The 27849-nt window shown below is 42.9% G+C and overlaps 1 protein-coding gene across 5 annotated transcripts; it reads right to left on the minus strand.

Annotated features, from left to right (window-relative positions):
• Positions 1 to 99: 99 nt before the first annotated feature.
• On the minus strand, positions 100 to 27845 carry TSTD2 (thiosulfate sulfurtransferase like domain containing 2). 5 transcript variants are annotated; one of them, XM_061425745.1, is made up of 11 exons: positions 27565 to 27834; positions 21847 to 22062; positions 21717 to 21760; positions 16548 to 16833; positions 14503 to 14623; positions 8759 to 8884; positions 7823 to 7928; positions 4461 to 4579; positions 3814 to 3972; positions 3135 to 3273; positions 100 to 1344 (listed from the first exon to the last, which is right to left on the minus strand). In XM_061425745.1, exons 2-11 carry the CDS (start codon positions 21885 to 21887, stop codon positions 1055 to 1057), a joined length of 1431 nt encoding a protein of 476 aa, XP_061281729.1. In that variant the 5' UTR covers positions 21888 to 22062; positions 27565 to 27834; the 3' UTR covers positions 100 to 1054. The 5 variants fall into 5 exon arrangements, with proteins under 5 accessions (XP_061281729.1, XP_061281725.1, XP_061281728.1 ...); XM_061425741.1 differs by lacking the exon at positions 21717 to 21760 and having other exon boundaries at positions 16548 to 16861; positions 27565 to 27845; XM_061425744.1 differs by lacking the exon at positions 21717 to 21760 and having other exon boundaries at positions 16548 to 16861; positions 27690 to 27832.
• Positions 27846 to 27849: the final 4 nt, after the last annotated feature.

Here is a 27849-nt window from a genome sequence, read left to right on the forward strand (position 1 = left end):
CAGGGAAAGCTCTCAGAAAAGAAATCCATAAAAAGTGAAGACAGCCACATCTTTAAGACTATCTCCTCCACCAGATGAGCTGTTCATCTAGACTAGAGGTGGCAAGGTTTTTTTTTTTTTTTTGTCTGTAAAGGGCCAGATAGTTCAGGCATACCTTGCTTTACTGTGCTTCACAGATATTTCGGTTTTTACAAACTAAAGGTTTTTGACAACCCCACATTGTCAGATGATAGCATTTTTTAGCAATACAAAATTTTAATTAGGTGATATACATTGTTTCTTTAGACACAATGCTATTGTACAATTAATAGTCTACAGCATAATGTAAGCATACCTTTTACATATACTAAGAAACTAAAAAGTTCGTGTAACTCATTTTGATGTGGTTTGGAACTGAATCTGCATCTCCGAGGTACACATGTAAATACTGTAGGCTTTGCAGGCCATAATGTCTTTCTTGTAAATGCTTAATTCTGTCAAAGATCATTGTAAGTGAATGGCTGTGGCTAGTCCAGTGAAACTTTATTTACAGAAAGAGGTGGGCCATACGCTGTAGTTGGCAGATCCTGGTCCAGTGCTCTGAGGCTAGCAGGGAAAAGAGGAAGGTAGGGGTGGATGGTAGATTGACCTAAGAGGCCCAGTTCTGAGAAGCCCACTTCTAGGGCCACACAGCTTTCATTTTTGCCATCAGGACAGACAGGTTTGCTGATAAGAAAAATGAGTACTGCCAGCCCTGCTGCATGGTGCAGAAGGGGCAGGGCAGGTCACCAGGTTCAAGGCTCTCTCTTAGGAACTCTGGGATCACACAAAACCCGCCTTTTTCTGTGCTCTAGCACCTTCTGAGCCAGAATGTCTGTGGTAAGAGGTGAGCACCCAAGTTCCTCTTCCCTTCTCTTGTGGAGGACAGGTGCTAACGTGACCAGCTGACCATGGTGGCTCTGGCAGCTCTGAAGTTCCCCATTTCTCTGTTAGTGCAGCCCTAACGTTCCCCAATACATGGCGGCCCCAGACCTAGCTGTGTGAAGGCCTGGGGGAGCAGAGGGGGCCGCTCCCATCAACATCCAGCCTGGGCCCCAGGCTTGAGGGGAGAGGCGCCTGCTGTGAGAGGCCCCCGCCGTGAGAGCTCCCTCGGTACACGTGGCCGTCGGGCTGTACACTCGCATTCCTCTTTAAAGCTGCTCTGAGCGGGGCTTGCAGCCTGTCTGTTCCCTTTGTCTTGACACGTGACACAACAGGCTGTGAATCCTCGTTCTTGGCAGGCAGGGCAGGTCAGGACGAGCTGGCGGCACTGGGGAGTGGAGCAGAGGTTATAGTGGTCCCAGGGGACACCACAGTAGGAACATTCTGGGAAGAAAGAAAAGCCTTGTTATAAAAACACAAGCATACATGTGTGTGCACACACCACGTAGACAGGCACTTCTCCAGTTCCTAAACCTAGCCCTTTGCTCATCAGCATCTAATGTATCCTTTCGGGCCTGGGGAAGGTTTCTAACCAACAAGGCTCCCCCACCCATCCCCACTTTTTCGGGTTAGGTTGCTTCTGGGATTTGTCTTTTGATTCTAGCATTCATGGACCCATTTTTCTTTTCCCCATTTAGAAAACAGGTAGTAACGTTTTTCTGTTTCATTAACTAGTCCCAAGCTGGCCAACACCCTTTGTTGGCTTTTTTCCTTAACACCATTCCCTTTTGCACTGAGACACAACACGCCTGAATACAGGTGACTGCACATCGAAACTCTGCAGTCCACACCTGTCTCCCCAGGCCTATGGATCTGCTGTTGCCAGGGTACACTCAGCCACACAAGTCCTAAAGCTCATGTATCTACTTTCTCAGCCCCTTTTGCCTGCTGACTTCCTATTACCACTGATAACATCATTCTTCAAGTCCCCTTACCCAGCTTATCTAAGCTACGTTTGGGCCCTCTCTCCCCACTTTTTTCTCCCTCTAGCGCCATTAGAGATCTGAAGTTGCTTCCAATAAGAGACAAAATAAGACCATTAAAATGAATAAAAAGATCAAGAAGAAAGGGGAGAAGAAATCAGACTCCCATCTTATTTATTATCCAGGTGTTAATTCAATCTCGGTCCCTGCTCAAAGAAGTTCTAAAAAATTCTGACAGTCACTAGGGTTGTCTGCTTATGACCTTTCCCATTCAGAACAGTGGCCTCCAGGAGGAAGATCCATTTTCTTAAAGATTAATTTAATCTTCCTCCTCCTGACTGTTTTCATCTGGTACCACGTGTTATTGTGGACTACGGACTACAGTCTCACCACAGGCTTCCTGTAGCCACTCTGCCTCTGGCCCTGGGGTCAGCTCCCACCCTGGAATGCCCCACCCACCACTCTAAACATGCATAACACATGTGTCCACACACCATCTAACTAGGGGCTCTTTTATTTGTGCCATGAATCTACAGCCTAGTGAAGACTATTCTTGGAAAAATGTTTTTAAAATGCAGAAAATAAAATACATAGGATCACAAAGGAAACCAACTATACAGAAATACAAAATAACAGTATTCTTCAAAGTCTGGGATACGGTATGGTATTTAACACACAAAAAGATTTAGTGATGGGCCTAATAACTTTCCATTTTGAAGCAATGATGCACATAAAAGCTATTTTGAAATATTCATAGCAGCTGTAATAATGAAAATACTGTGATTTCTATTGATGACAAAGTCACAAGTACATCCAATACACCTGATTTGCTTCTTACATTCATAATTGAAGTGCTATATTTAGTGAAGGGTTATGAAACCAAAGATGAAATTATTTTCCAGTCCAAATTCACAGGCCCCTTTAGTACAATATTACCGACTCCAGGTTAAGACCCTCGATTTAGCCTATTAGTTCAACTCTTAGCAGGTGGACAGAGTGAGTGCGGTTATTCCCATTTTAAAGGACTTGTCTAACTAGTAAACAATAGAGTCAGATCCCAACCCAGGGCTCCTAATGGTCAGGGTTCTGTCTGCCCCAGCACTGCATCCCCAGCTCTGGTGGGAAATGGTGGTCCTGTGCAGTCCTTTCCCCTTTATTCGTCAAGCAATCAGTACTGGCCTGCCTTCCAGAAGGTTAATACAGAGGATGTGCCTGCTCAGGAGTTGCGGTTCTGAGCCAGTGCTGACCTACCCGACACTATGTCGTTGTTGAAGGATAAGGCATAACGCTCATCGAAAACAAACAACTTCCCTTTGTAAAAACCATCAGGAAACTCCTCCAGGTACTTGTGGATGCCACCCTTGAGCTGGAACACTTCCTTGCACACTCCCTGTGTATGGAAACACAACAGGAAATTTGAGGAGACTAGCAGAGGCCAGTAGGAAGCTCCACAGAGAAGCGACATGTGGTAGGAATGCCAAAATGGGGCCCCTGGTTCCCTTGTGGGACACTGAAGAACTGCTGACCAAGGGGGGCGAGGAACCAACTGGCCAGACCTTGCCCGCTAGGGGGATGGCTGAGGACAGCAGTCAGGGCCTTCACTCTCGAGATCCTGGGAAGCCCAACTATTTTTGTGGCTCCCTAAATATAGGTAGACACCTGTTGGGACATGTAATGTTACTGAATTTGCTCTTCTCAGGATCAAGCAAAAGGATTAGGAAAAGGGAGATGTCAACTAATCTTTCCCTTTTGTACTTGATGAGTCTCTAAGACTGATGAGTGCTTTTCACATCTTGAGATTTAAGAACTTCAGACTTTATACTTAGAAACTCTATGCTGGAACCATACAAGGGGACAATAAATCCTGCTGGCTGGGGGTGGGAGCTTCCTTCGCCTCCAAGCCTGCAGTGCCCTGAGGTTGGGAACTCACCTTGGTTTTCAGGTAGGCTGAACCCCGCTCACAACGGATGCCCCCAGTGCAATACATCAGCACCCTCTTCTCTTTGAAAAGTTCTAGATTTTCATCAACGTAGCTAGGGAAATAACTGAATTTCCTGATGTCTGGGGCTAAGCAGCCCTGGAATCGTCCCTACAATATAGAAGCAGCAGAAATAAAATTAATCAGAAAAACATACCTGGTAAGAACAAAGATTCTTTCTGCGTCAACCACCACTCCCCAGCCCTGCCTTGGCAAGGAAATGCCAAGAAAATGGCTCACTGCCATTTTCATCCCATACTCTGACCTTTCAAACTTCAAGAGCTAAAACTTAGAAACAAGGCTAGGTGGGCTGTCGGTTACCCTCTCAGAGACCTTGGGGAACTGGAGAGGTTGCCCAAGGCAAACTTGACAAGATCCTGGCATGTGTCTAGGGGTAGGCATATGGGAGACAGTTCATTTTGTGCAAGATGTCTTTAATCCCTATTTTCTTAGCCTTTCTCACCAGATTCTGTGTTCAAAGGCTTGGGTTTTCTCTGCTAGCAGCGGGAGGAGAGCCACTGACTGGGCCACAGTGGGCACAGTGTCCCCTTCAGAAACACGCTGTGCTGCGGGAACTCGGTTGTGGTTTTCTTACTTACTATTTTGCTTTCATAGAAGTTTCTGCAGTCCAATAGGATAGTATCACTTTCTTCCTGATTTGCCTGAGACAGAAACTTTTCTACTTCTTTATGAAATTCACCTGGGGATAAATGGATTCCTAAAACCAAACAAAAAATTGGTTAAAAACAAAACCAAATCACACAGGGCCCAGCCCAATGATTTCCATTTGTTCCTCCCCACCTAAACATTTCCTCTTCATAGTTACAATTATGTCTGAAAATAATGCTATCTGATCAGCATAATGACAGAATTTAGTAAATCTATGTCGTCACTCTCCCTCCTAAGATGAGTGCTGTAGAGACCTGGCAGTTTAGAAATAATTAATCAAAGAATTCTGCATCCTCATACTTGGCCTAACCCAGTGATAAAAGCCAGACTGTAGAGATGTAAACTGCCACGTGGGTTTGCTGGTCCATGTTATGGCCGGCCGGTGTTCAATTGTTCTGTATATGGAGGGGCCTGGACATGTATATGCTTGACTATAGGCTTTAGAAACTGTTCTATACCAACATCAAGTCCAAGTGTGAGCATATGGTTATGGAACAAAGTTTGAATAAGTCTTTAAAAAATATAGCAGAGAAGAATGTGTCTAAGTTTGTGTGTGTGAGTAAAAGAGAAAAGGGGTTGACAGCAGGAATTAAATACGAGAAAGAAGCAAGAGAGAAAAGATGAAAGGCCAGAAGGAGGAGAGAAAGGACATGAAGTAAAATACAAGGAGACTAAAAGGAAAGAACCTGTCTGCTGGGGCCTTTTGCCTTCTCTACTCTCCAGGGGAGAAATAGTCCTATACCTTTAGGGGTCCAGACATCTCAGTAGCTTGTGAAGAACTTTTGGTGAATCTGACAGGGGAGCAACCACACCTCATAGGTGGGGGCTCTGGTGCGTCAGTTACCACTCATGATCGATCCTGACAGCACCACGCAGTGATGGATCCCAACAGCCCCCTGAAGCTGCTGGGTACCAGATGGGGTTAGAGACCCAGAGCATGACCAAAGAATCTAGATTCCTGCCTGCCCATCTGAGGACTGCATGGAGAATGTAACAGGGCTAGATTTTATATGTGATGTCACATAATTACACAGTCACCAAAACAGTGGGGTGGAAAGGGAGGTTCAAAACTGTGATGACAAGCATGGAAATCTGCTGAGCCTTCCCCTTACAGGGAGCTGCAGGGAACCCAACCTGTTCCGGCTGCTGCTATTACTGTGGCTGCTCTCCTGGCCCTGTGGAGGCCTGATCAGACAGTGACTCACATAGACCTGCTTAGAAGAAGTGCCTTCAAACAATGCAGCTCAAATGAAGGCAGCACAGCACTACATGGAGCCCATTCTCCCCTCACCTCCACGGCGAGGTCCTGTAATGCCGACGAGGTCTCCTGCCAAGGTAAGGACACTAAGCAGACACGGCCCTTTGGGGCCTTCTGTTCTCATACATGAGTCTCCTTCCCCAGATGCTTGTATCTTACTCCCATTTCCCTCTGGTTTAACTCTTATCCCTTTTAAATATTTACATATTAAAAAATGAACATAGAGCCAGCCAGACCTTTCTGTTTCCTGATGAAAGGAAACAGTACTACCTATGAAGTAGACTTGGGGGAAAAAAGGAAAGAAAAGAAAAATGGTAATCAAACCTGAATCTGATCAGGTCTCTAGATGTGAGCTGTCTAATATGGCAGCCACTAGCCAGCGTGGCTAACGGGCACTGGAAATGTGGTTTGAGATGTGCTGTAATAAGGGTGACACGTGGAATTTCAAGGATTTAGTATACAAAAAAAAAAAAAGTAACATCTCTCTTTGTTGTTGTTGTTATAATTAGTATTTATTTTTGGCAGTACTGGTCTGTGTTGCCGCGTGGGCTTTGCTCTAGTTGTGGTGAGCAGTGGCTGCTCTCTAGCTGCGGTGTCAGGCTTCGCGTGGTGGTTTCTGTTGCTGCAGAGCGCAGGCTCTAGGGCACGCCGGCCTCAGCAGTTGCGGCACGTGGGCTCAGTAGTTGCAGTTCCCTGGCTGTAGAGCACAGGCTCAGTAGTTGTGCTTAGCTGCTCTGCAGCCAGGTGGGACGCTCGTATCTCCTGCATTGGCAAGGCGGATTCGTTACCACTAAGCTACCAGGGAAGCCCCTAAAATATCTTATTAATAATTTTTTACATTGAATACAAGTTGAAATAATATTTTGGCTACACTGCATTAAATAAATGGTATTAGTGAAATTAATTTCACTTGTTTCCTTTTACTTTTTAAAATGTGGCTACTGGAAATGTAAAATTCCATCGTGGCACACATAATATTCCTGATAGACAGCACTACCATAAATGTGACTAGAATTCACAGGAAAGACAGAGGAACATTACACGGAGATGCAGTCAGCATTATCCTGACTGTGGGAAATAGTACAAGCAAAATTTTCTAATTCCTTCAAAAAATAAACTGCATGGGAAAATAAAAGATGGAGGCTCTAGGTTAAAAAGCACTTAAAAGGCTCAGTCACAACGAGTAGACCTTACTTGAATCCAGATATAAACAAACTTTAAAAATTATGAGATAACTGGGAATTTTAAGCCCTGGCTGAATATTCAATAATATTAAGTAATTACTATTAAAATGTTTTGGATATGACGGTTTTATAATTATTTATTTTTTAAAAATCCTTTATTTTTTAGCAATATCTACTAAAATAGGAATGAAATGACATGACAGCAGGATTGTTTTCTAAGTAATTTAGGTTGGGGGAAGGGAGTGGGGATTGATCAAAGTTGGCCTTGAATCTGTAATTGTTGAAGCTGCAGGATAGGAACACGGGCGTTCACTATAATATTTTTTCTACTTTTTAAAATGTTTGAAATTTTTCATAGTAAAAAGTAAAACAAAACCAAAAACCCCAGCCAAACAAATGTCTTTCAACCACCTGTGATACCCATGAGTGAGGGGGAAAAGAACGTTCTAGAGCACTTGCAAACAGACTGCTTTCGTATTGAAAGCTGCTTGCTTTCTGTAGCGAAAAGTCTGTATGTCTTATCCATTTGATGAACTATTTACAAGTAATAATTATACTCTTCCCAAATTGCTATCTTTGGAAAGAGAAAACAACTTCTTTCCAAACCATCACCAAGAAGAATAACTAAGCCGGGTCATTCTAAGCAGCGAGTCTCCCATCACCAGAGCACCAAAGAGAAGAGCCAATGTGAACACCAGGTAACACGAGTGTCCGCCACCCCACGGCTATTCTGAAGAGAGAATTCATCACAGCCCTCGCTGATCAGAATGTCTAGCTTTCACATTTGTCTCTATATTAAAATTTGTCCCTATGAAGAAAAGGAAAATGTTTCTTCTTAAAGCAAGCATACCAGGCTTCTTATAGGAGATCTTATTGGGACTGATCCCCATGGGCACAATTTCTTCAAACACACCAACACGCAATTCTGGAAAACAGCAAGCTCCTCCTTTGCTGGTCTAGCCAATGAGAAACAAAACAGAATATAGTCTTTCTTGCCCATCTCCAGGTATAAGATATTTATTAAGTTGAATTATCTGGAACATTCTATGCTCTAAGTTCCTTCTCCCACTGAAAGAGCTGTTCCTAATTTGAGGTTTCTTAATACTTCAGCTACCCTATTATTACACAACAGATGTAATCTTATATTTGGCACTTCTTTATTGCGTATCTACCATGTGTAGAAATGTCAAATTGAAAAGGTGTTTCTATAGCAATAAGCATTTAACTATAAAACTGAAACACCACCAAGCAATTTCTATATGTAAGATTGCATCCAAGCTTTTGTTCAGGAGTCACAACCTTTTCTTTTCATATCATCATCACCAACACTAACACTTACTAGCAAGGTATTTCCCACCACCTCTGTAACCCATGACACGAAAGCATAAAGTCACTCTGACATAAAGTCTCCTTCAGAGAGCAAGAGCTTCAGTCCCGCTGTGGTATGAGTGCTGATCTGATCCCACCAGGTTTACTAAACAGCAGAGATCCCCTGAAACAGGTGGTCTCTCAGGTGAGCAGTTATGGCTAAGTTTGAGTTTAGTGTGTTTAAGCTGCAATGTCCTTAGTCTATATAAAAAGGCCCATGATCACATGGTGGCAGCTTGGAAGATGGATTGGAAGGAGCATACTCTTTCTACTGAGCTGCCTCAAGACCTAGAGGGGAAGTGGTATTCTGTCCAGCACGGCTTACTTCTTTATGGTGATCTCCATAGCCTGGAGTGAGAAGAGGCACTGAAGCAGAAGCAAATGGCTCTCAATCCATTTTATTTTCAATCTCTCTTACCTTAAAATCATCCTTACACAGGTAATCCTTAAACAGTGGGCAGGAAAGCATGACACTGACATAGAGTCTGGTGGCCAGTCTGCTTCCACCAACAGTCCCATTGATTCCTTCCATAGCAATTCGAACCTGAGACATAAAACAGTGAAAAAGGGAATGCAGCCGTCCAAGTTTCTCTTTGTTTTGGTTGGCAAGTTGTGTCTGACTCTTTGTGACCCCGTGACCTGCCAGGCTCCTCCATCCATGGATTTCCCAGGCAAGAATACTGGAGTGGGCTGCCAAGCCCTCCTCCAAGGGATCGTCCCAACCCTGGGACCAAATCTGAGTCTCCTGCGTTGGTAGGCAGACTATTTACCACTGAGCCACGGGGAAGCCCATATTTGTAGCTCAGTTTGGATTTTTGCAGGGCAGAACAGGTTCATGTGTATTGGTGAACTTAACAGGAAAAGCAGAAACTCTGCTATGAACACCAGAGTGTTGCCACACAAAGATGCCTGTAGTTTTCTGAAATGGCACTGCCCATAGCTCAGCTGAGGTGCTCAGTTAACATATGCTGAACCAGAAAATAAAATGGATAAAACAACTGGAAAGCCCCATTTGCTATGATGTTCCAGCTGTCCTGTGGCCAAAGCTTAACCTAAATTCAGGGCAGCAGATCCAGAATCAGGATGCACCTTTGCCACTTAACTTGCCAAGTGGCCCTGAGAAAATTCTCTTTTCTGAACCTCAATTTCTTCATCTTGATAAGAGAGATGAAAAAGAAGCAATAATGAAAAGCTGCAGAGGAGATATTCCTCAAGTCCTAAAGCACAGAGCTCATCTGAGGGCCGGGAATGCACACGAGCACCCTCTGCATGGTTGGTGGGGTGGGGGGCGGGGGCAGGTAAGCCCACCATGGCAAACCCACCCACTGGGAGGAGCTTGTGTCTGTTTTGTTCTTTGTTGCATACTAGGTGTCTAGAGTAGTACTTGCCCACAGTAGACATTTGATATGTATTTGCTGAGCAAATGAGTGAGAATCCAACCCTGAGGCTTTCTGGCTTCTCAAACCCTCTGTTCTCTTTGAAATGCTTCACTGGTTGGGGGACATTAAAGCCTGGATTAAGGCCCCTACCCTAAGAGGCAATGCTCTGGGGGGCCTGCAAAGTTACTTGTTCTGGTACCACAAAACCCTTACGGTAAGTTTAAGATGGATCATCTTTAGAAGAGCAGCTAGCTTTCTAAACTTCGAAAGTGCAACACTGTGTATCATGGTATTCTCTGGAAAGAGAAGTAGCTTAGAGCAAAGTTCTGTGTTATTACATTGTTACTTATATAACAATTACAACAATGATACCTACCAGTGTATTAGAATTTGAAAACTTTTAAAGGCTCCTCTTTTATTAGGGCCTAGAGGAGGTACTTGTTTGTTGCCTCACTTGGCTCAATTCTTTAGAGCATGGATAGAAATGGGATTCATTTCACAAGCCAGGGCCTACTCATTAGCAGTAGCTCTCCAGAGTTCCATGATTCTGAGTCACATCCAGGCTCTGCCTGATCTGGGCTGACAGAGGGAAGCAGGAAGCATATGCTGTCTCTGCTGTACAGGCTACTGCACCTGTTACCAACTCATTTTTTTAAGGGACAACAAAGAAAAATAGAGCTGAGCCAGCATTAACCAAAAATCTACCCTAACACTGTCTCTGACAGGGGCAAATATGAGGAAGAGGTACAGGCTTCTGTGTAACTGTCTTTTGGGTAAGCCAGAAGACTCTTTCCTATGTTATTTTAATCCCAGAACCCAAATAAAATATAAGTATGTGCACTCCCTGAATACTGAGGTGGGCAACCTCTAAAACCCATGCATTAGACTTTCAACTCCTGTTGAAGGATTCCTCAACTGAACCCTTCAAAGTAGCTGCTAGGTGAGGAAAGCCTTATACCTCACAGATGAAGAGCAACAGTTAACATTTAATGAGCACCTTTATATTATAAAGTTCCTGTCTTTATATTATAATCCTGAAAAGTAGATATCATAATTCCCACTTGACAGAAAAGGAAACAGAAGCTTAGAGAAATCAAGTAATTTAAGACAAATCAAGTAATTTACCCAAGGGCACAGAGTTGGGGGTGGTAGATCTGGGATTCAATACCAGATCTTTTGGGGTCCACCTTTTATAATTTTCCTTTCTAAAGCCTCTAATGCATCTGCTCAAATTTCTTGAGGCAGTAAGAAGTATATAGCAAGGGGTCAGAAGCTTCTTTCCATAATTCTAGAATTTTCAAGTTCTCCCCTTTCCCTACAAATGCCAACATTCTTCCAAATCTCCTACCAACACGAAACTTGAGAACTTAGCATGTATCCCTGAAGCCTTAGAATTTAAACCTAAGAACCAGGCAGGTGCTGCCACCTTGTGGGCAGAGACCCTCACTGCCAGTTCACCTTGCCCCAAACTACAGCGAGATTGATTGCCTGTTTGTGCACTCAGGTTTCCGTTCCATCTTTCAAGGTGTTCTCTAAATACAGATGATGATATATGTATATAAGCCACAAATGTTCTTTTTTTTCCACAATGCATCAGCAATTTTGCCAGGAATTGCAGACATAGTGATTAAAAAATACATAGTTTTGCCCTTTGGGAACTTACAAACTAAGGAAGGTCACAGATATTAAGATAAAAGTCACTAACTGACAAGTGCTATGAAAAATAACTACAAGATGCAGTGAAATAGTATATCTGGAAAACTGAATTTAGATTAAAGGTCTGGAAAGATGTCTTTGACGAAGTATCATTAAAACTGAGAAGTGGAGACTGAGTAAAAATTAGGAGAAATGAGTGGGTGTGGGAAAGTTCCTTGAAGAAAGTATTCTTGTAAAAAGGCCCAAAGGCACCAAATAAAATTTGTGGGCTCCGAGAAACTGAAAGGCTCTTTTGCTGGAGTATAATGAGTAAAGGGGGAAGGAAATGGCAACCCACTCCAGTATTCTTGCCTGGAGAATCCTGTGGACAGAGGAGCCTGGTGGGCTGCTGTCCATAGGGGCGCAGAGTCGGACACGACTGAAGCGACTTAGCATGCATGCATGCGTTGGAGAAGGAAATGGCAATCCATTCCAGTGTTCTTGCCTGGAGAATCCCAGCGACGGAGGAGCCTGGTCGGCTGCTGTCTATGGGGTCGCACAGAGTCGGATACGACTGAAGCAACTTAGCAGCAGCAGCAGCAATGACTAAAGAATGGCATCAGATAAGTAGAAAAGGTGGAAGTAGCCAAAGTATGCAGGAAACTTAAGGCCACGTTAAGGATCTGGGTTTTACTCTAAATACATTGCATAGACGCTGAAAGATTGTGAAGAGGGAGGGAGAGGATTTCATTTACTTTTTAAAATCATTCTGGCTGCTGTGTAGAAAATGATTTAATGGGGGCAAAGATGGAAGAATGGAGAGTAGTCTGGAAGCTACTGAAATGAATGAGGTAAGAGAGGGTGGGGCTAGGTCTAAGGAGGTGGAAATGGAGGATCAAAGGATATGTTAGAGGCAGAAATGTCAGGACTTGGTGATGAACTGATGAGGTAAATGCAACTTTCAGTCACTATCTGCAAGAAAACATGGGTGTGAAAAATATCACTGATCAAGTGATTGCCTCAGGGAATAAAAACCTGGGACAAGTGTAGGAAAGGTTAGTGTCATAACCAGAAGGAATATATATATATATATATATATATATGTAATTATGCAAATTATGCAATTATCAATTATCCTATCATGTAGAGATAATCATGACATTTTGATATTTACTACTTGTCATCTTTTTACACACATGCTTGTGGTTTTGTTACAAACATTTATTTCTTATTCGACTCTCTCCAAATATTTACTGTCTGCTATATTCAAGGCCCTGTTCTAGCACTGACAGTACATCAATCAGTTAAGACGAAGTTCCTGTCCTCTTGAATTCAAGAGAGAAAGGAAACAAAACCATAAAACGGTAAAGGACTGACCGCCACTAAGTCACTTCAGCCGTGTCTGACTCTGTGCGACCCCAGAGATGGCAGCCCACCGGGCTCCCCCGTCCCCGGGATTCTCCAGGCAAGAACACTGGAGTGGGTTGCCATTTCCTTCTCCATTGCATGAAAGTGAAAAGTGAAATCGAAGTCGCTCAGTCGTGTCTGACTCTTCGTGACCCCATGGACTTCAGCCCATCAGGCTCCTCTGTCCATGGGATTTTCCAAGCAAGAGTACTGGAGTGGCGTGCCATTGCCTTCTCCAAAGGACTGACATGTTCTAGTAAAATTAAGAAGTATCTTGGTATCACACCTGTATGTACAGTTCTATAAAACATTTTCCCAGTTGAAGTGAAGTGAAAGTCGCTCAGTCGTGTCCGACTCCTTGGGACCCCATGGACTATACAGTCCATGGAATTCTTCAGGCCAGAATACTGGAGTGGGTAGCCTTTCCCTTTTCCAGGGGATCTTCCCAACCCAGGAATCGAACCAGGGTCTCCTGCATTGCAGGCAGATTCTTTACGAATTGAGCTATCAGGCAAAGAATCAGAATATAATGCCTACTTTTACAGTTTTACTGGAACATGTGCTGTGCTCAGTCACTCAGTCGTGTCTGACTCTGTTACCCCATGGACTATAGGCCACCAGGCTCTTCTGTCCCTGGGATTCTCTAGGCAAGAATGCTGGAGTGGGTTGCCATTTCCTTCTCCAGTTATCTTCCCAATCCAGAGATTGAACCCAGGTCTCCCACATTGTAGGCAGATTCTTTACTGAGTCACCAGGGAAACCCCTGACCATACCCATTCTTTTACATATTGTCTATGGTTGTTTTCATATTAAAATACCAAGGTTGAGTCGTTTTGTGCAAAGTCTGAAATATTTGCTATGTGGCTCTGAAGTTTGCTAATCCTTGGTCTATGCCTTTATATAGTCTTATAAAACACTTTTCTTTTTAACTGAAGTGTAGTTGATTTACAATGTTGCACTTATTTCTACTGTACAGCAGAGTGATTCAGTTATATATATATTTAATATTCTTTTCCATTATGGTTTATCATAGGATACTGGTTGTAGTTCTCTGTGCTATACTGTAGGACTCGGTTATTTATCCATTCCATGTGTAATAGCTTACATCTGCTAACCCCAACCTCTCACTCCATCCCCCCCCCCCAACCTCTTCCCCCTTGGGAAGAGGTTCTCTATGTCCATGAGTCTGTTTCATAGATAGGTTCATTTATATCATATTTTATATTCCACATGTAAGTGATATCACACAGTATTTGTCTGACTTCACTGACTGTAATAATTTCTAGTTGTATCCATGTTGCTGCAAATAGCATTATTTCATTCTTTTTTTAATGTCTGAGTAATATCTCAGTATATGTATATGTACCACGTCTTTATCAATTCATCTGTTCATGGCTATTGTGAATAGTGCTGCTATGATTGCAAGGGTGCATGTATCTTTTTGGATTACTTTTGTCTGGATATATATTATTGTAAGGAATGGGACTGCTAGATCATATGGTAATTCTATTTTTAGTTTTATGAAGACTTTCCACACTGTTTTCCACAGTGGCTGTACCAACTTACATTCCCACCAACAGAAAACATCATGTTAATAGCTATTTAGTATTCTATTTAAATGCTTAGCAGGATTTCGCTAATTTCTAAGAACCCAACTGGTGAATCCTTTTTGTAACAAGCAAACCAAGGTGGAGGCAAGATAAGCCCTGTGAAGGATAAGTGATAAGGGAGAAAGTGTTACCTTGCCCGTGAGGTGCAGGTGCTGACACAGAGCTGTTTGCCAGGCACAGACCCAGTCGGGATCCTTCAGGTCACAGTAGCAGTAATAAAGTAGCACCTCCCCTTCATCGTTGCCCTGGCCACTATAAAAAGAAAACCATGGGAAAAGAGCAAATGAGTCACTGGCATGAAGAGGCTACAATTCAGAAAGTAGATTCAGGCAGAGTCAAGAGGGAAGGCCTAATGGAGCTACTCATGCCTGCCCTGGCTCCTAACTATCATTCTCCTCCTGTATTGAGAAGCAACTCTGGTCTGTATTTGCTCTAAGAAGACAATACCTGCACCAAACTCCTTCCTTTCTAAGAAGTGAGCTTACTTTGATTTCCTTGTTTAATCATCATATCCATGAAACAGATATTAATAACCCCTTTTTAAATTTGAGTCCATTCTGGCTTATCCTCTACGAAAAGGCAGTATCTGTTTTGAATCTCTCTCTGTACAAAAAGGTTTCACTTTCATTTTTTCATATAATCCTCTTACCCATGAGACAGGTTATTATCATCACCATTTTATAGCTCAGTGAACTGAGCCCAGTTCATCCGGCATGAAATAGACGCAAAGTGACAGTCAGGACTGGAACACCAGTCTTCTGACACTAGAATCCATACTCTTCCCACTGCACTATGCTGACTTTAACTAGTCATGGGCCCTGGGTGGGTGTCTTATCCCTGAGCCTTGATTTCCTCAACTGTAAAACTAGAGGACTGACATAAACTGCCTTTCTCAAAGTGTGCTCTGAAGCTGTTCCATGAAATCACCTGAGAAATCCTGCAGACAGTATCTCCCTCTTTGAAAATCACAGTGAAAGCCCATCATATATTGAAGGCTCTGGGAAGCTCTGCAAAAAAAGAACATTTTAACCTAATGTCTCCCCAATTTAATTGTCTTTAGCACCTCTTTTCAATACCTGAGAGCACCCTCCAGAGCTAGTGCTATAGAGATATTTTAGAGAATGCTGTCATAGATGGTAATTCAGGTCCCATCCAGCTCTGAACTCTCTGACTCTCTCATCAATGCCCTCTTATTGCAGGGCCTAGTCTCTTCTAACACCTGCTTGTCTATTAGTGTATCTGTTTTCCTCTCTCTAAATTCCTATAACAAATTATCGTCTGAGCCACACAATTTTAAGTGATAATTGCATAGCTTGTCTTACACCATCTGCTAAATGTTTTGTGTATCCTTTTTCTTTGTTTTTCTAACTAAAAAGCAGGTCCATACAGAAATGAAGAGATCACATTTGTATCACTTTACAGTTCACGTGAGCTCTTACCATCATCATTTTATGTAATTCTTAGAGCAATTCTGTGAGGTAGTCAGAGCAGGCATTATTACCAGTTTTAGAGGTAAGGATGTAAAGGTATGAAGAATTTAGTGACTGGCTCAAGTCTAACTCCAAGTGTAGTTCTCTTTCTCTTCTTTCTGATAAGCAAAAGGAACTGGTATTAAGACCAGTGACAAAAGTGTATCAAATGTGGGCATCTTCTGTTCACTGAGTAGTTTAGGAATTCCTTAAAGATTCCTTAAATCTGTCCTCTACAATTAACATCATATTATGATGCGGTGAGGTTTTCAAAGGCAGATCTAAACTTCTAACCCTATGCATTAGTTCTAAAAGTTAACTTACTTTCTAAAGCATATTCAGCTCCGAAAAACACATCTGGTAATAAAAACCCCTTTCTAAGCTGACACTTCAGGGTTGAGGAATCATGAACATCTCTGGGCCTTCAGGCTTCTCTTTGGAAATAACATTTTCTGTTCTTTACCTCTCCCGAGAGAAGTAAAGACATGGGATGCCTTCCAAGATACCTAGAGTGCACTGCCAGCTGCATGGGTATACACTACTGCATAGGCTGTGGTCTTCTATTACACACACGTTTATCGGCCTAGCTTAGGCAGTAGAGAAATTCTGTGCCTTAAGGATCTGCCATTTTAGTGGATAGGTGGTATCTCATTCCAACTGGAAAAACATTTTTCAATGAAACAAAAGGTACAGAATGAAATCCTTACCTTATCAGCTCATCAGGGTTAAAGCAGCTTATATCAGGGAGCCAAGTAGACACTTCTTGGTTACGGGTAAGGTCCTCTTTGAAAGGGTTCCTTTTGTCTGTAGACTCAAGACTCTTGGAGGTGCTCGATGTCACAGCCAGCTGCTTTAAAACAGAAGCGGTCTCATGGCAAATCTCATTAGCATGTTGTGTTGCCACGTGTCTGTGTATGCTGGTTGGGTCTGTAAATAGTTGCTGACAGCATTTCCACCATTTTTCTTTACATTCACAAGGAGGTGCTGCAACTTCTTTAGTTTTAACGAAAAGGGAAAATGCCTGCAATTACATTTCAAATATGTCACTAGTAAATAATCTTAGGTTTTAGGTTAGAATGAAAGTCTCAGTGAAATTTTTTCCATAGGGGTTTCTAGTTTTAGGTCCTACAATTCTGCAGAACTTCTTGAGACTGAACTTCCTCCAAAAAGGAAATGGTCAAAGAAATTATGGAATATACTTACTACGGAATATTAAGTAGCTAGTTTCAAACTACATGGGAAAATATTTATGGTATAATGTTAAATGGAAAAAATTGAATAAAATGTCCTTATATCATGTAATCTCAATTACATAAAAAAGTACATTGAAGGACTTCCTGGTGATCCAGTGATTGAGAATCCACCTTCCAGTGTAGGGAACCCTGGTCTGATCCTTGGTCCAGGTACTAAGGTCCCATGGGCGATGGGATAACTGAGCCCACTGAGCCTGTGTGCTCTAGAGCCACAAGCCACAGTGAAAATCCCGCGTGTCCCAACTAAGACCCAATGCAGCCAAATAAATAAATTTTTTAAAGTATATTGAAAAGCATGGGAAGAAATGTACCAAATGTTTTGATTTGGTTTTTGGAAGATAACTTTATTGTTATTATAAAGAGGATTTAGGCAAATTGTTAAAAAAATTAAACACAATAGAAAATTATAGATGTACCATAATTCTTTTAACCAATTCTAAATGAATGAGCTTTTTTGGTTTCCAATATTTGCAATTATAAGCAGTGGTGAAGGAGCATGTCAGCATATCTTTGTATACTTCTTTAACCATCTACATAGAATAAATATTTATTTTTTTTTTAGAATATTTAGAAGAAAATTTTGGAGGTGAAGAAGCATAAATATTAAACTGTGATTAAGTAGTGACTACCTGAAAAATCATTACCAATTTATGCATTCAGCAGCAATGCATGAGGATTCCATTTTATTCACAGCATTTTATCAGTATTAAAATTTTTGTAGTCAGTATTTTCAATTTTGACCCAAATAAAAAGCAAATACTCTGTTTTTATTTTCCAATCTTTGATTAGCAGTAAGGTTGAATATTTTTTCATATTGATTCTATGTTCTAGTTTGCCTCTTCATACCTGTTGCCTATTTTTCTACTGTGGCACTTATCTTATTGATTTGTAAGTAGTTTTAGTGACCTTTCATTGATCATAGTTATTCAAATTTGTTTCTCTACTTGTCATTTGTTTTTCAACTTTGTTTATGGTGTTTTTTTGATGTCAAAATTGAAGTTTATACATTATGGTACAGTTTATGGCATCTATGATTATCAGTCTTTCAAGATATTTTCCCTCTTGGTTTCTAGAAAGAACGGTATTAATATTTTTACATTATATGTATATATATATACACACATACACACACAATACTTATATATAGTTTAAAATTGTTCAAAATATATAAATAACAATTTATATTAATGTAACATTTAAACAATTTTCTTAATACATCTGAAGACTACTGTAAAGCATCCAAAATTGGGCACTCTGAAGAATAATAATTATAAATATGGAGCATCATTTTTAGATCTTCCTCAATCTGTACACAACCATATCTGGATTGTCCCAGACTGAAGCAGGATAGGGTAGTCTGAAATTACACTGGAGGGCACTTTTTAGCCTCTCATGCAGTTGATCATTCTGTATAGGCCAATAAAAAGAGCAGTATGTCAGCTTGAGTGCTTCTTTGTATTATACTTAGAACTTCAAATCTTGTTCTCTAATTGAGGCTACTAAGAAGGAAACACTTAGAAGGAAAGAAGAACACTTTTTACAAGGAACAGGCTTGTAAAAAGCATTACACAATTATTTCAGTTGACAATTATTGTACATCAGTAATTACTATGACTATTAGTTTATATATAAATGTAAGGCATTGCATCCAAGGCCTCATTAGCATCATTGAGGCCTCAAGAAGTCATGATCATTAAAAAAATGCAGTATATAATCTGAATTTTTTTTCCTTCTTTCCTCCCTTTTTCCTTCATCAAAAGTCCTCAGGCAGGCCTGAGTGAGGTGGGAAGCCCAGTGTGAATGTGGCCTGCCACTGGTCTCTTAGGGCCTTCTGAACAAGGCATTGAGGATCCAGCAGCAGTCAGGGCCCATGTGGGGTCCGCTCCGGAGAGATAGGCAGGCCAGAGCTAGGAAGGTAGCTAAGAGCAGGTGAGGCCTGTGTGGGGAAGGCAGGCCCTGATGGAAGAGGCAGCTTGAAAGAGTGGGGAGACTGACTGCATACAGGGGAATAAGCAGTTAAGTATACACACTGGGACTGAAGAGAGCTGGGTTTGCTATCAAACATCATCATACAGGGAAGTTATAAATATAAGGGGAGAGAATAAACCTGTGATATGGCAACAGAACTAAAGGTTCCATGAGTATGAACTCATCTGGTTTATACTGATATGAAAGTAAATATAAAAGTATGATATATAGCAATGTATGTGTTTTTCATCTATATAGATATTAGCTCTGCTGCTGCTGCTGCTGCTAAGTCGCTTCAGTCATGTCCGACTCTGTGCGACCCCACAGATGGCAGCCCACCAGGCTCCGCCGTCCCTGGGATTCTCCAGGCAAGAACACTGGAGTGGGTTGCCACTTCCTTCTCCAATGCATGAAAGTGAAAGTGAAGTCGCTCAGTAAGTGTCGGACTCTTTGTGACCCCATGGACTATAGCCTACCAGGCTCCTCCGTCCATGGGATTTTCCAGGCAAGAGTACTGGAGTGGGTTACCATTGCCTTCTCCGAGATATTAGCTCTATCCACCATCTATTCTCAGCTCTGTCCACCAGATGTCCTGAAAGAAGCAGCACCTTAGTAGAAATGAGTTTATCTAGCCCCTTGGTTTTGGTTTTCCACCTCCATAAGAACCAGTGTTCCTTGAAGAAATGTTTGACTCCAAGAATGAGAGAGAGAAAGAACATGACCCTGAAACATCTTGTTAAATCAGAAAGTAAGGAAATGCTCAAAGAATGATGGGGTAAGTCAAAAAGACATAGATACTAGCTGGAATCCCAGCCAAACCTGAGATGATCTGAGAATCAAAATAAAAAATTATGATAATGGATTATCGCCCACTGAATAAAATGGCATTCTTGAATACACACTGATACAAATAAACTAGGAGCAAAGAAAGCTCTTCCTTACAGAAGACTGCCAAGTAAGAAATATAGAAGGAATGAAGCAATTAGAAAGTCACCATTTAGAAATCATCACAGTAATAGTCAACTGAAGCAAAGAAACACCAATGGATCTAAAACTAGTAGATGAAAGTTCATTGTGAAATAGGCTATTTCAGTTCAGTTCAGTCGCTCAGTTGCGTCTGACCCTTCACGACCCCATGAATCGCAGCATGCCAGGCCTCCCTGTCCATCACCAACTCCCAGAGTTCACCCAAACCCATGTCCATTGAGTCGGTGATGCCATCCAGCCATCTCATCCTCTATCATCCCCTTCTCCTCCTGCCCCCAATCCTTCCCAGCATCAGGGTCTTTCCCAAAGAGTCAACTCTTCACATGAAGTGGCCATAGTATTGGGGTTTCAGCTTTAGCATCAGTCCTTGCAATGAACACCCAGGATTGATCTCCTTTAGAATGGACTGGTTGGATCTCCTTGCAGTCCAGGGGACCCTCAAGAGTCTTCCCCAACACCACAGTTCAAAAGTATCAATTCTTTGGCTATTTACATAGTCTCAAACTATTTTCCCTCAAATATTGAATAACTAAAGGGAAAAAAGAATAATTTTAAAGCAAAGAAATCTGACAAGGCACTTCCTTAATTGGGTACCCGAAGTTAACATCACCAGTAGCAGGACAAATTGGCACTGTGACTGCCTGACTGAATGCAGCTGGATGAACACAGTGTCTCCTGTGGGGCAGTCTTGTTAACAAAATCCACAACTTGAATCTAATCACAAGGAAACATGAGTGAAAAATCATGAGAGACGTCCTACACATAACTATCTCCTTCTAAAAAGTCACGGTCATGATTTCAGGGGAAAAAATTAAAAAGTGGTCCAGACTGAAGACTTTTGAGATATAACAACTAAACATGTGACCTTAGAGTGGATCTATAAAAGCCATTTGAGACAACTGAAGAAACATGAATGGAGCTGCTGGGCAAGGGGGATCCTCCGTAGAATTCTGGCAGCTTTTCTGTAGGTTTGAAATTATTGCAAAATAACAACAACAACAAAATGTCTGTATCCTTTGGGTTTCATTTTCAAGGAAATCTGTGTGGGATGCAGGCAGAAGGGTGGAGTATAGAAGCTATAAGAAGAGACATCTATTCTTCATTGACGTGGAGCCAATATAAGATGATTTTGCAAGAGGAACAAAAGCCCGGAGGTAAGAAAACTAAGTCTCAACTGTATTTCTTCAGTCAAGTCATTTTCCTTTGAGCTTCAGCAGGAGAAGGGTTTAGTCAGTGATCCCTGAGAAAAGCATCAATGGCCCAGAAGGGCAGCATCCATCTACCACACTGTGAGCCAGTTCTCAGTGGCCTGCAGCATTCCAAGCCACTCTGTTCCTTCTCCCAGCCAACCGAGCCCTGCAAGCTAGGCCGGACCTGGGGTCTTAGGCAGCAGCTGCCCTGACACCTGTCTGTTCTCCTATAACTGAGGCTCCTGGGACTCTTCCCATAACCCCAGGTGGGAAAAAGAATCGAGCCCATCTATCAAGAATCTGTCAAGTACTCCACTGTAAATTAGGTGTTTCCTATGATCCTCCTTTGCTTGGCACTGAACTAAGATTAACTAAGAACTGGTTAATCACTGGACACAGTACCCAACATGATGCAGTCTTTCTTTTGTAAAGCAAATGTTACAAGTGACAAATGTAACCAGACCTGACTAGAACTTACCGTGAGCGTGGCAGCAGCCTGGTGTCTCACCAGCGCTCCACTCCCTGGAGGACAACCTTGATGAGTTACTTCTGGACATATCTGCATTAACTGTACCTACATGATCCTGAAACATCAACGGCAATTTTACCTTTTTCTTTGCAAATGAGTATTTCTTCTTTGCACTGACATCTAACTCTGCTTTGAGACTGCTACTGGGATTCATAAGACTCGTGTCTTTCAAATCCAGGTCTGAAAACCTTAAAACACAGGCCTCCAGGTCATCATCTCCTTGGTCTGGTGAAGTGGAAGAAGGCATCTGGTTTGGCTCCAGCCGTGGGGTAGGTTCCTTTCTGCTAACTATCACCTAGGAAGTAAGCAAGGGAAAAACAACAACGTCCAAGTCTTTGATTACTACTTGAAGTAAATCAGTCATGCAAATGAGCATGGCCCAGTAGCCCAAACTATCCATTCATTCACTTGTTCATCTAAGAAATATTTATTTAGCACCAACTCTATGCCCTGCACTGTTCTAAGCCCTGAAGATGTAGTAGTGAAAGAAACAGAGAAAGTTTCTTCTTTCTTAGAGCTTACTTTCCAGTGGGGAGAGAGAGGAGGTAAACAAATGAATTAAACTGCCTTTTTTTTTTTTTTTTAAGTCAGATGGTAGAAAGGGCTATGAAGACAAATAAACAAGGTAAGGAGACAAGAGTGATGGAAGGACTCTTTAGAACTCAGAGGGTAGTTCAGGTCTTTTTGAGGCAGAAGCATTTCAGCAGAAACCTGAATCAGAGGGTAAGCCATGCCAACATTTAGGGGAAAACACACCATAAAAAAGTACGAGGTACAACCAAAATCAACCAAGCTGCGTGTTCAGTTCAGTTCAGTCGCTCAGTTGTGTCAGACTCTTTGCGACCCCATGAATCGCAGCACGCCAGGCCTCCCTGTCCATCACTAACTCCCAGAGTTCAATCAGACTCACGTCCATCGAGTCAGTGATGCCATCCAACCATCTCATCCTCTGTTGTCCCCTTCTCCTCCTGCCCCCAATCCCTCAACATCAGCTGTGTGTTAGTACCTTTGATTCAGAGAAGGCAATGGCACCCCACTCCAGTACTCTTGTCTGGAAAATCCCATGGACGGAGGAGCCTGGTAGGCTGCAGTCCATGGGGTCGCTAAGAGTTGGACACGACTGAGCGACTTCACTTTCACTTTTCACTTTCATGCACTGGAGAAGGAAATGGCAACCCACTCCAGTGTTCTTGCCTGGAGAATCCCAGGGACGGCAGAGCCTGGTGGGCTCTGAAGGGTCGCACAGAGTCAGACACGACTGAAGCAACTTAGCAGCAGCAGTACCTTTAATTATAAATACTTTTCTCTTTTGTCCTCTAATTTTTGAGCTGGTCAAATTCCCTTCCTTAGAAAAAATAACTATCTAGACAGCCTCATTTTAATGAGTCAAACTTACACTTTGTATCGCTCAGTCATGTCTGACTCTGCGACCCCATGGACCATACAGTCCATGGAATTCTCCAGGCCAGAATACTGGAGTGGGTAGCCGTTCCCTTCTTCAGGGGATCTTCCCAACCCAGGTCTCCCACATTGCAGGCGGATTCTTTACCAGCTGGGCTACCAGGGAAGCTCAAGAAATGAGCCAAAAGAAATACACAAACTGCTACCATGGCCAAATCTTGTCAAAAGGAACACAGTACACCAACATGATGCATTCTTTTGTAAAGCAAATGTTACAAGTGATAAATGTGAAGAATAACAAGAAAGACTAGGGAAAGTATGGGCTTTGGATTATGGTGCAGCTGGGTGCAAGTAAGTGAACCTGGGCAGGATATTTACCTTCTCTGAATTCTAGTTCCCAAAAGCATAAAATGGGGATGACAGTATCTACCCTGCAGGACTGTGGTGAGAGCTAGGAAGCTGTTCAAATGCAACTGTTAAAACCAAATTCTTGCTCCTCAGTCTTCCTTACCTCAGTAAACAACAATTCTATTCTTCCTGTTACTCAGACAAAAACTTTGGGATTCTCATTTCCTTATTTTTTCAGATGATTGAAAAGCTTATCAACTCTCCTTTTGAAATACAATCACATCAACCACAATGCACCACCTTCACTACCAGCCTCCTTCAAGCCATCATTTGACTGAATGACTACAGTTGCCCAACTGCCCTGTTCCTGTAGAAGCCACAGAGGTAACTTTTAAAACTTTTATCTTCCTTTTAGCTGTGCTAGGCCTCTGCTGCTGCACGCAGACCCCCTCTGGTTGTGGTGCAGGGGCTTCTCCTCGTGGTGCCTTCTCTTGTTGTGGAGTGCAGGCTCTAAGCCCCCAGGCTGCAGTAGTTGTGGCTTGCTGGATCTAGATCTCAGAGCTCAGTAAACTTACGCAGGATTAAGTTGCCCCACGAGGCATATGAGATCTTCCCGGACCAGGGATGGAACCCGTGTCCCCTCAGTGGCAGGTGGATTCTTAACCACTGGATCACCAGGGAAGTCTCAGAGGTAACGATTAAAAACTAAGTCCAATCGCCCTCCAAAAGCTTCTAAATGTACCAGGATAAAGTCCTTACAAAGCCCCGTCTACCACCTCCCTAATCTCATCTTCTCCCACTTTTACTCACTACCTGATTGCATTGTTTGCTGGTTCCTGAATGAGTCATCATCACTAAGAAAGCAGGAGTTTTCTTTTGTTCACCTCTGCATCCAGAAAACTGCCTGGCACATGACATATACAAGATATTTGTCGAATGAAGTAAGAGTGATTGGGTGGCCAGGAAAGACTTCACTAAGGGCCTGATGTTTGAACTGAGACAAGGAGCCATCCATGCAGACTTAGGAGCACAGATCTTCAGACAAAGGAAATAGTATGAATTCCTCAGGTGGTAAACAGCTTGACTTACTGCAGGTGCAGGAAGTCAGAGTGGTTGGAATACAGTGATGAGAGTAAAACCCTGTAGAAGAGGTTATGGAGTTTACAATAGAAAGTCATTGGAGAGCTGTAAACAAAGGAGTAACGTGATCTGATTCAGATCTGTTCTGAAGGTAGAGCTGGCAGGGTTTCCAGGTAGATTGTTCTTTAGGAAGTGAAGGAAAAGGACCTAAGAATGACTCCTATCCACTTTTTGGATTAAGCAGTAGACTGGATGGTGCCATTTACTGAAATGGGTAAGACTGAAGGAAGAACATTCAGGTGACTTAAATCCTTTATGATTATACAGTGGAAGTGAGAAACAGATTTAATGGACTAGATCTGATAGAGTGCCTGATGAACTATGGATGGAGGTTTGTGACACTGTACAGGAGACAGAGATGAAGACCATCCCCATGGAAAAGAAATGCAAAAAAGCAAAATGGCTGTCTGAGGAGGCCTTACAAATAGCTGTGAAAAGAAGAGAAGCGAAAAGGAAAGGAGAAAAGGAAAGATACAAACATCTGAATGCAGAGTTCCAAAGAATAGTGAGGAGAGATAAGAAAGCCTTCCTCAGTGATCAATGCAAAGAAATAGAGGAAAACAACAGAATGGGAAAGACTAGAGATCTCTTCAAGAAAATTAGAGATACCAAGGGAACATTTCATGCAAAGATGGGCTCGATAAAGGATAGAAATGATATGGTAACAGAAGCAGGAGATATTAAGAAGAGGTGGCAAGAATACACAGAAGAATTGTACAAAAAAGAGCTTCACAACCCAATCATGATGGTGTGATCACTCACCTAGAGCCAGACATCTGGAATGTGAAGTCAAGTGGGCCTTAGAAAGGATCATTACGAACAAAGCTAGTGGAGGTGATGGAATTCCAGTTGAGCTATTTCAAATCCTGGAAGATGATGATGTGAAAGTGCTGCACTCAATATGCCAGCAAATTTGGAAAACTCAGCAGTGGCCACAGGACTGGAAAAGATCAGTTTTCATTCCAATCCCAAAGAAAGGCAATGCCAAAGAATGCTCAAACTACTGCACAATTGCACTCATCTCACACGCTAGTAAAGTAATGCTCAAAATTCTCCAAGCCAGGCTTCAGCAGTATGTGAACCGTGAACTTCCAGATGTTCAAGCTGGTTTTAGAAAAGGCAGAGAAACTAGAGATCAAATTGCAAACATCCACTGGATCATCAAAAAAGCAAAAGAGTTACAGAAAAAACATCTACTTCTGCTTTATTGACTATGCCAAAGCCTTTGACTGTGTGTGGATCACAATAAACTGTGGAAACTTCTGAAAGAGATGGGAATACCAGACCACCTGACCTGCCTCTTGAGAAATTTGTATGCAGGTCAGGAAGCAACAGTTAGAACTGGACACGAAACAACAGACTGGTTCCAAATAGGAAAAGGAGTTCGTCAAGGCTGTATATTGTCACCCTGTTTATTTAACTTATATGCAGAGTACATCACGAGAAACACTGGACTGGAAGAAACACAAGCTGGAATCAAGATTGCCAGGAGAAATATCAATAACCTCAGATATGCAGATGACACCACCCTTATGGCAGAAAGTGAAGAGGAACTAAAAAGCCTTTTGATGAAAGTGAGAGTGGAGAGTGAAAAAGTTGGCTTAAAGCTCAACATTCAGAAGACGAAGTTCATGGCATCTGGTCCCATCACTTCATGGGAAATAGATGGGGAAACAGTGGAAACAGTGTCAGACTTTATTTTTCTGGGCTCCAAAATCACTACAGATGGTGACTGCAGCCATGAAATTAAAAGATGCTTACTCCTTGGAAGGAAAGTTATGACCAACCTAGAAAGCATATTCAAAAGCAGAGACATTACTTTGCCAACAAAGGTTCGTCTAGTCAAGGCTATGGTTTTTCCTGTGGTCATGTATGGATGTAAGAGTTGGACTGTGAAGAAGGCTGATCGCCGAAGAATTGATGCTTTTGAACTGTGGTGTTGGAGAAGACTCTTGAGAGTCCCTTGGACTGCAAGGAGATTCAACCAGTCCATTCTGAAGGAGATCAGCCCTGGGATTTCTTTGGAAGGAATGATGCTGAAGCTGAAACTCCAGTACTTTGGCCACCTCATGCGGAGTTGACTCACTGGAAAAGACTGATGCTGGGAGGGATTGGGGGCAAGAGGAGAAGGGGACGACAGAGGATGAGATGGCTGGATGGCATCACTGACTCGATGGACGTGAGTCTGGGTGAACTCCGGGAGTTGGTGATGGACAGGGAGGCCTGGCGTGCTCCGATTCATGGGGTCGCAAAGAGTCGGACACGACTGAGCGACTGATCTGATCTGAAAGACCAGGCAGTTAGATACGCAGCTGTAGCACTCACCAGCGGAGAAGGCAATGGCACCCCACTCCAGTACTCTTGTCTGGAAAATCCCTTGGACGGAGGAGCCTGGTAGGCTGAAGTCCATGGGGTCGCTGAGGGTCGGACATGACTGAGCGACTTCACTTTCATGCATTGGAGAAGGAAATGGCAGCTCACTCCGGTGTTCTTGCCTGGAGAATCCCAGGGACGGGGGAGCCTGGTGGGCTGCCGTCTATGGGGTCACACAGAGTCGGACACGACTGAAGTGACTTAGCAGCAGCAGCAGTAGCAGCGCTCACCAGAGATGTCAGAGCGAGGGATATTCAAATACACGTATGAAGGTACCCGATAACTATTGAAAACGTTACTAAAGCAATCACGCGTTCTTTCCTAAACCACAGGTCAGAGGAGCGAGAGATCAGATGACGGCCAGAGAGTAACCCTGGAGTAGCTGGCTCACGCTTCGGAGGGTCCTTCTGTCCCCGGGTCGCTGGAGCCGCCTCGCACCCCGGCCTCTACCCGCGCACCGGTCTTGGCCTAATCTCTCTGCCCAGATTTCCCCAGCCGTCAAAGGCCGGGAAGTGGGAGAAAGATGAGCACGTACCCGCCCGTCCTGATCCTTTCTCAGATCTCTCTTCACCGAGCAGTCTCCGCCTAGAAATTGCCACCGCTCGCAGCCCTCGCACTCCCAGCCCCCTCCTGTATTTAGGAAGGAACGCCGTACCGCACCTCGCTCCGGAAGTTAGGCAGTTGGTGAAAGGGCCGCCGGGAAAACCCCCGGGAAGCCCCGAGAGAGGGACTGAAGTGGAGGTGGGGACTAGAGGGTCCCTCCTAGACAACCCGCCTCCGGGCGTGGCTCGCGACCTGCGGGGTTCGGCCTGGCGGAAGA

This window comes from Bos javanicus, chromosome 8 (genome assembly GCF_032452875.1).
Source record: "Bos javanicus breed banteng chromosome 8, ARS-OSU_banteng_1.0, whole genome shotgun sequence".
Taxonomy (NCBI): Eukaryota; Metazoa; Chordata; class Mammalia; order Artiodactyla; family Bovidae; genus Bos; species Bos javanicus.

What these genes read in the sequence shown, in the direction of transcription:
- TSTD2 (XM_061425743.1), bottom strand. Translation starts at nt 27,110, where the DNA reads ATGAAAGTGAAGTCGCTCAGTCATGTCCGACCCTCAGCGACCCCATGG. An exon ending in TGCCATTGCCTTCTCCGCTG is followed by an intron (nt 22,063 to 26,981) that starts GTGAGTGCTACA and finishes CTTACTTCCTAG; the next exon opens with GTGATAGTTAGCAGAAAGGA. An exon ending in AACCCTGATGAGCTGATAAG is followed by an intron (nt 14,624 to 16,547) that starts GTAAGGATTTCA and finishes TTCTTTTTATAG; the next exon opens with TGGCCAGGGCAACGATGAAG.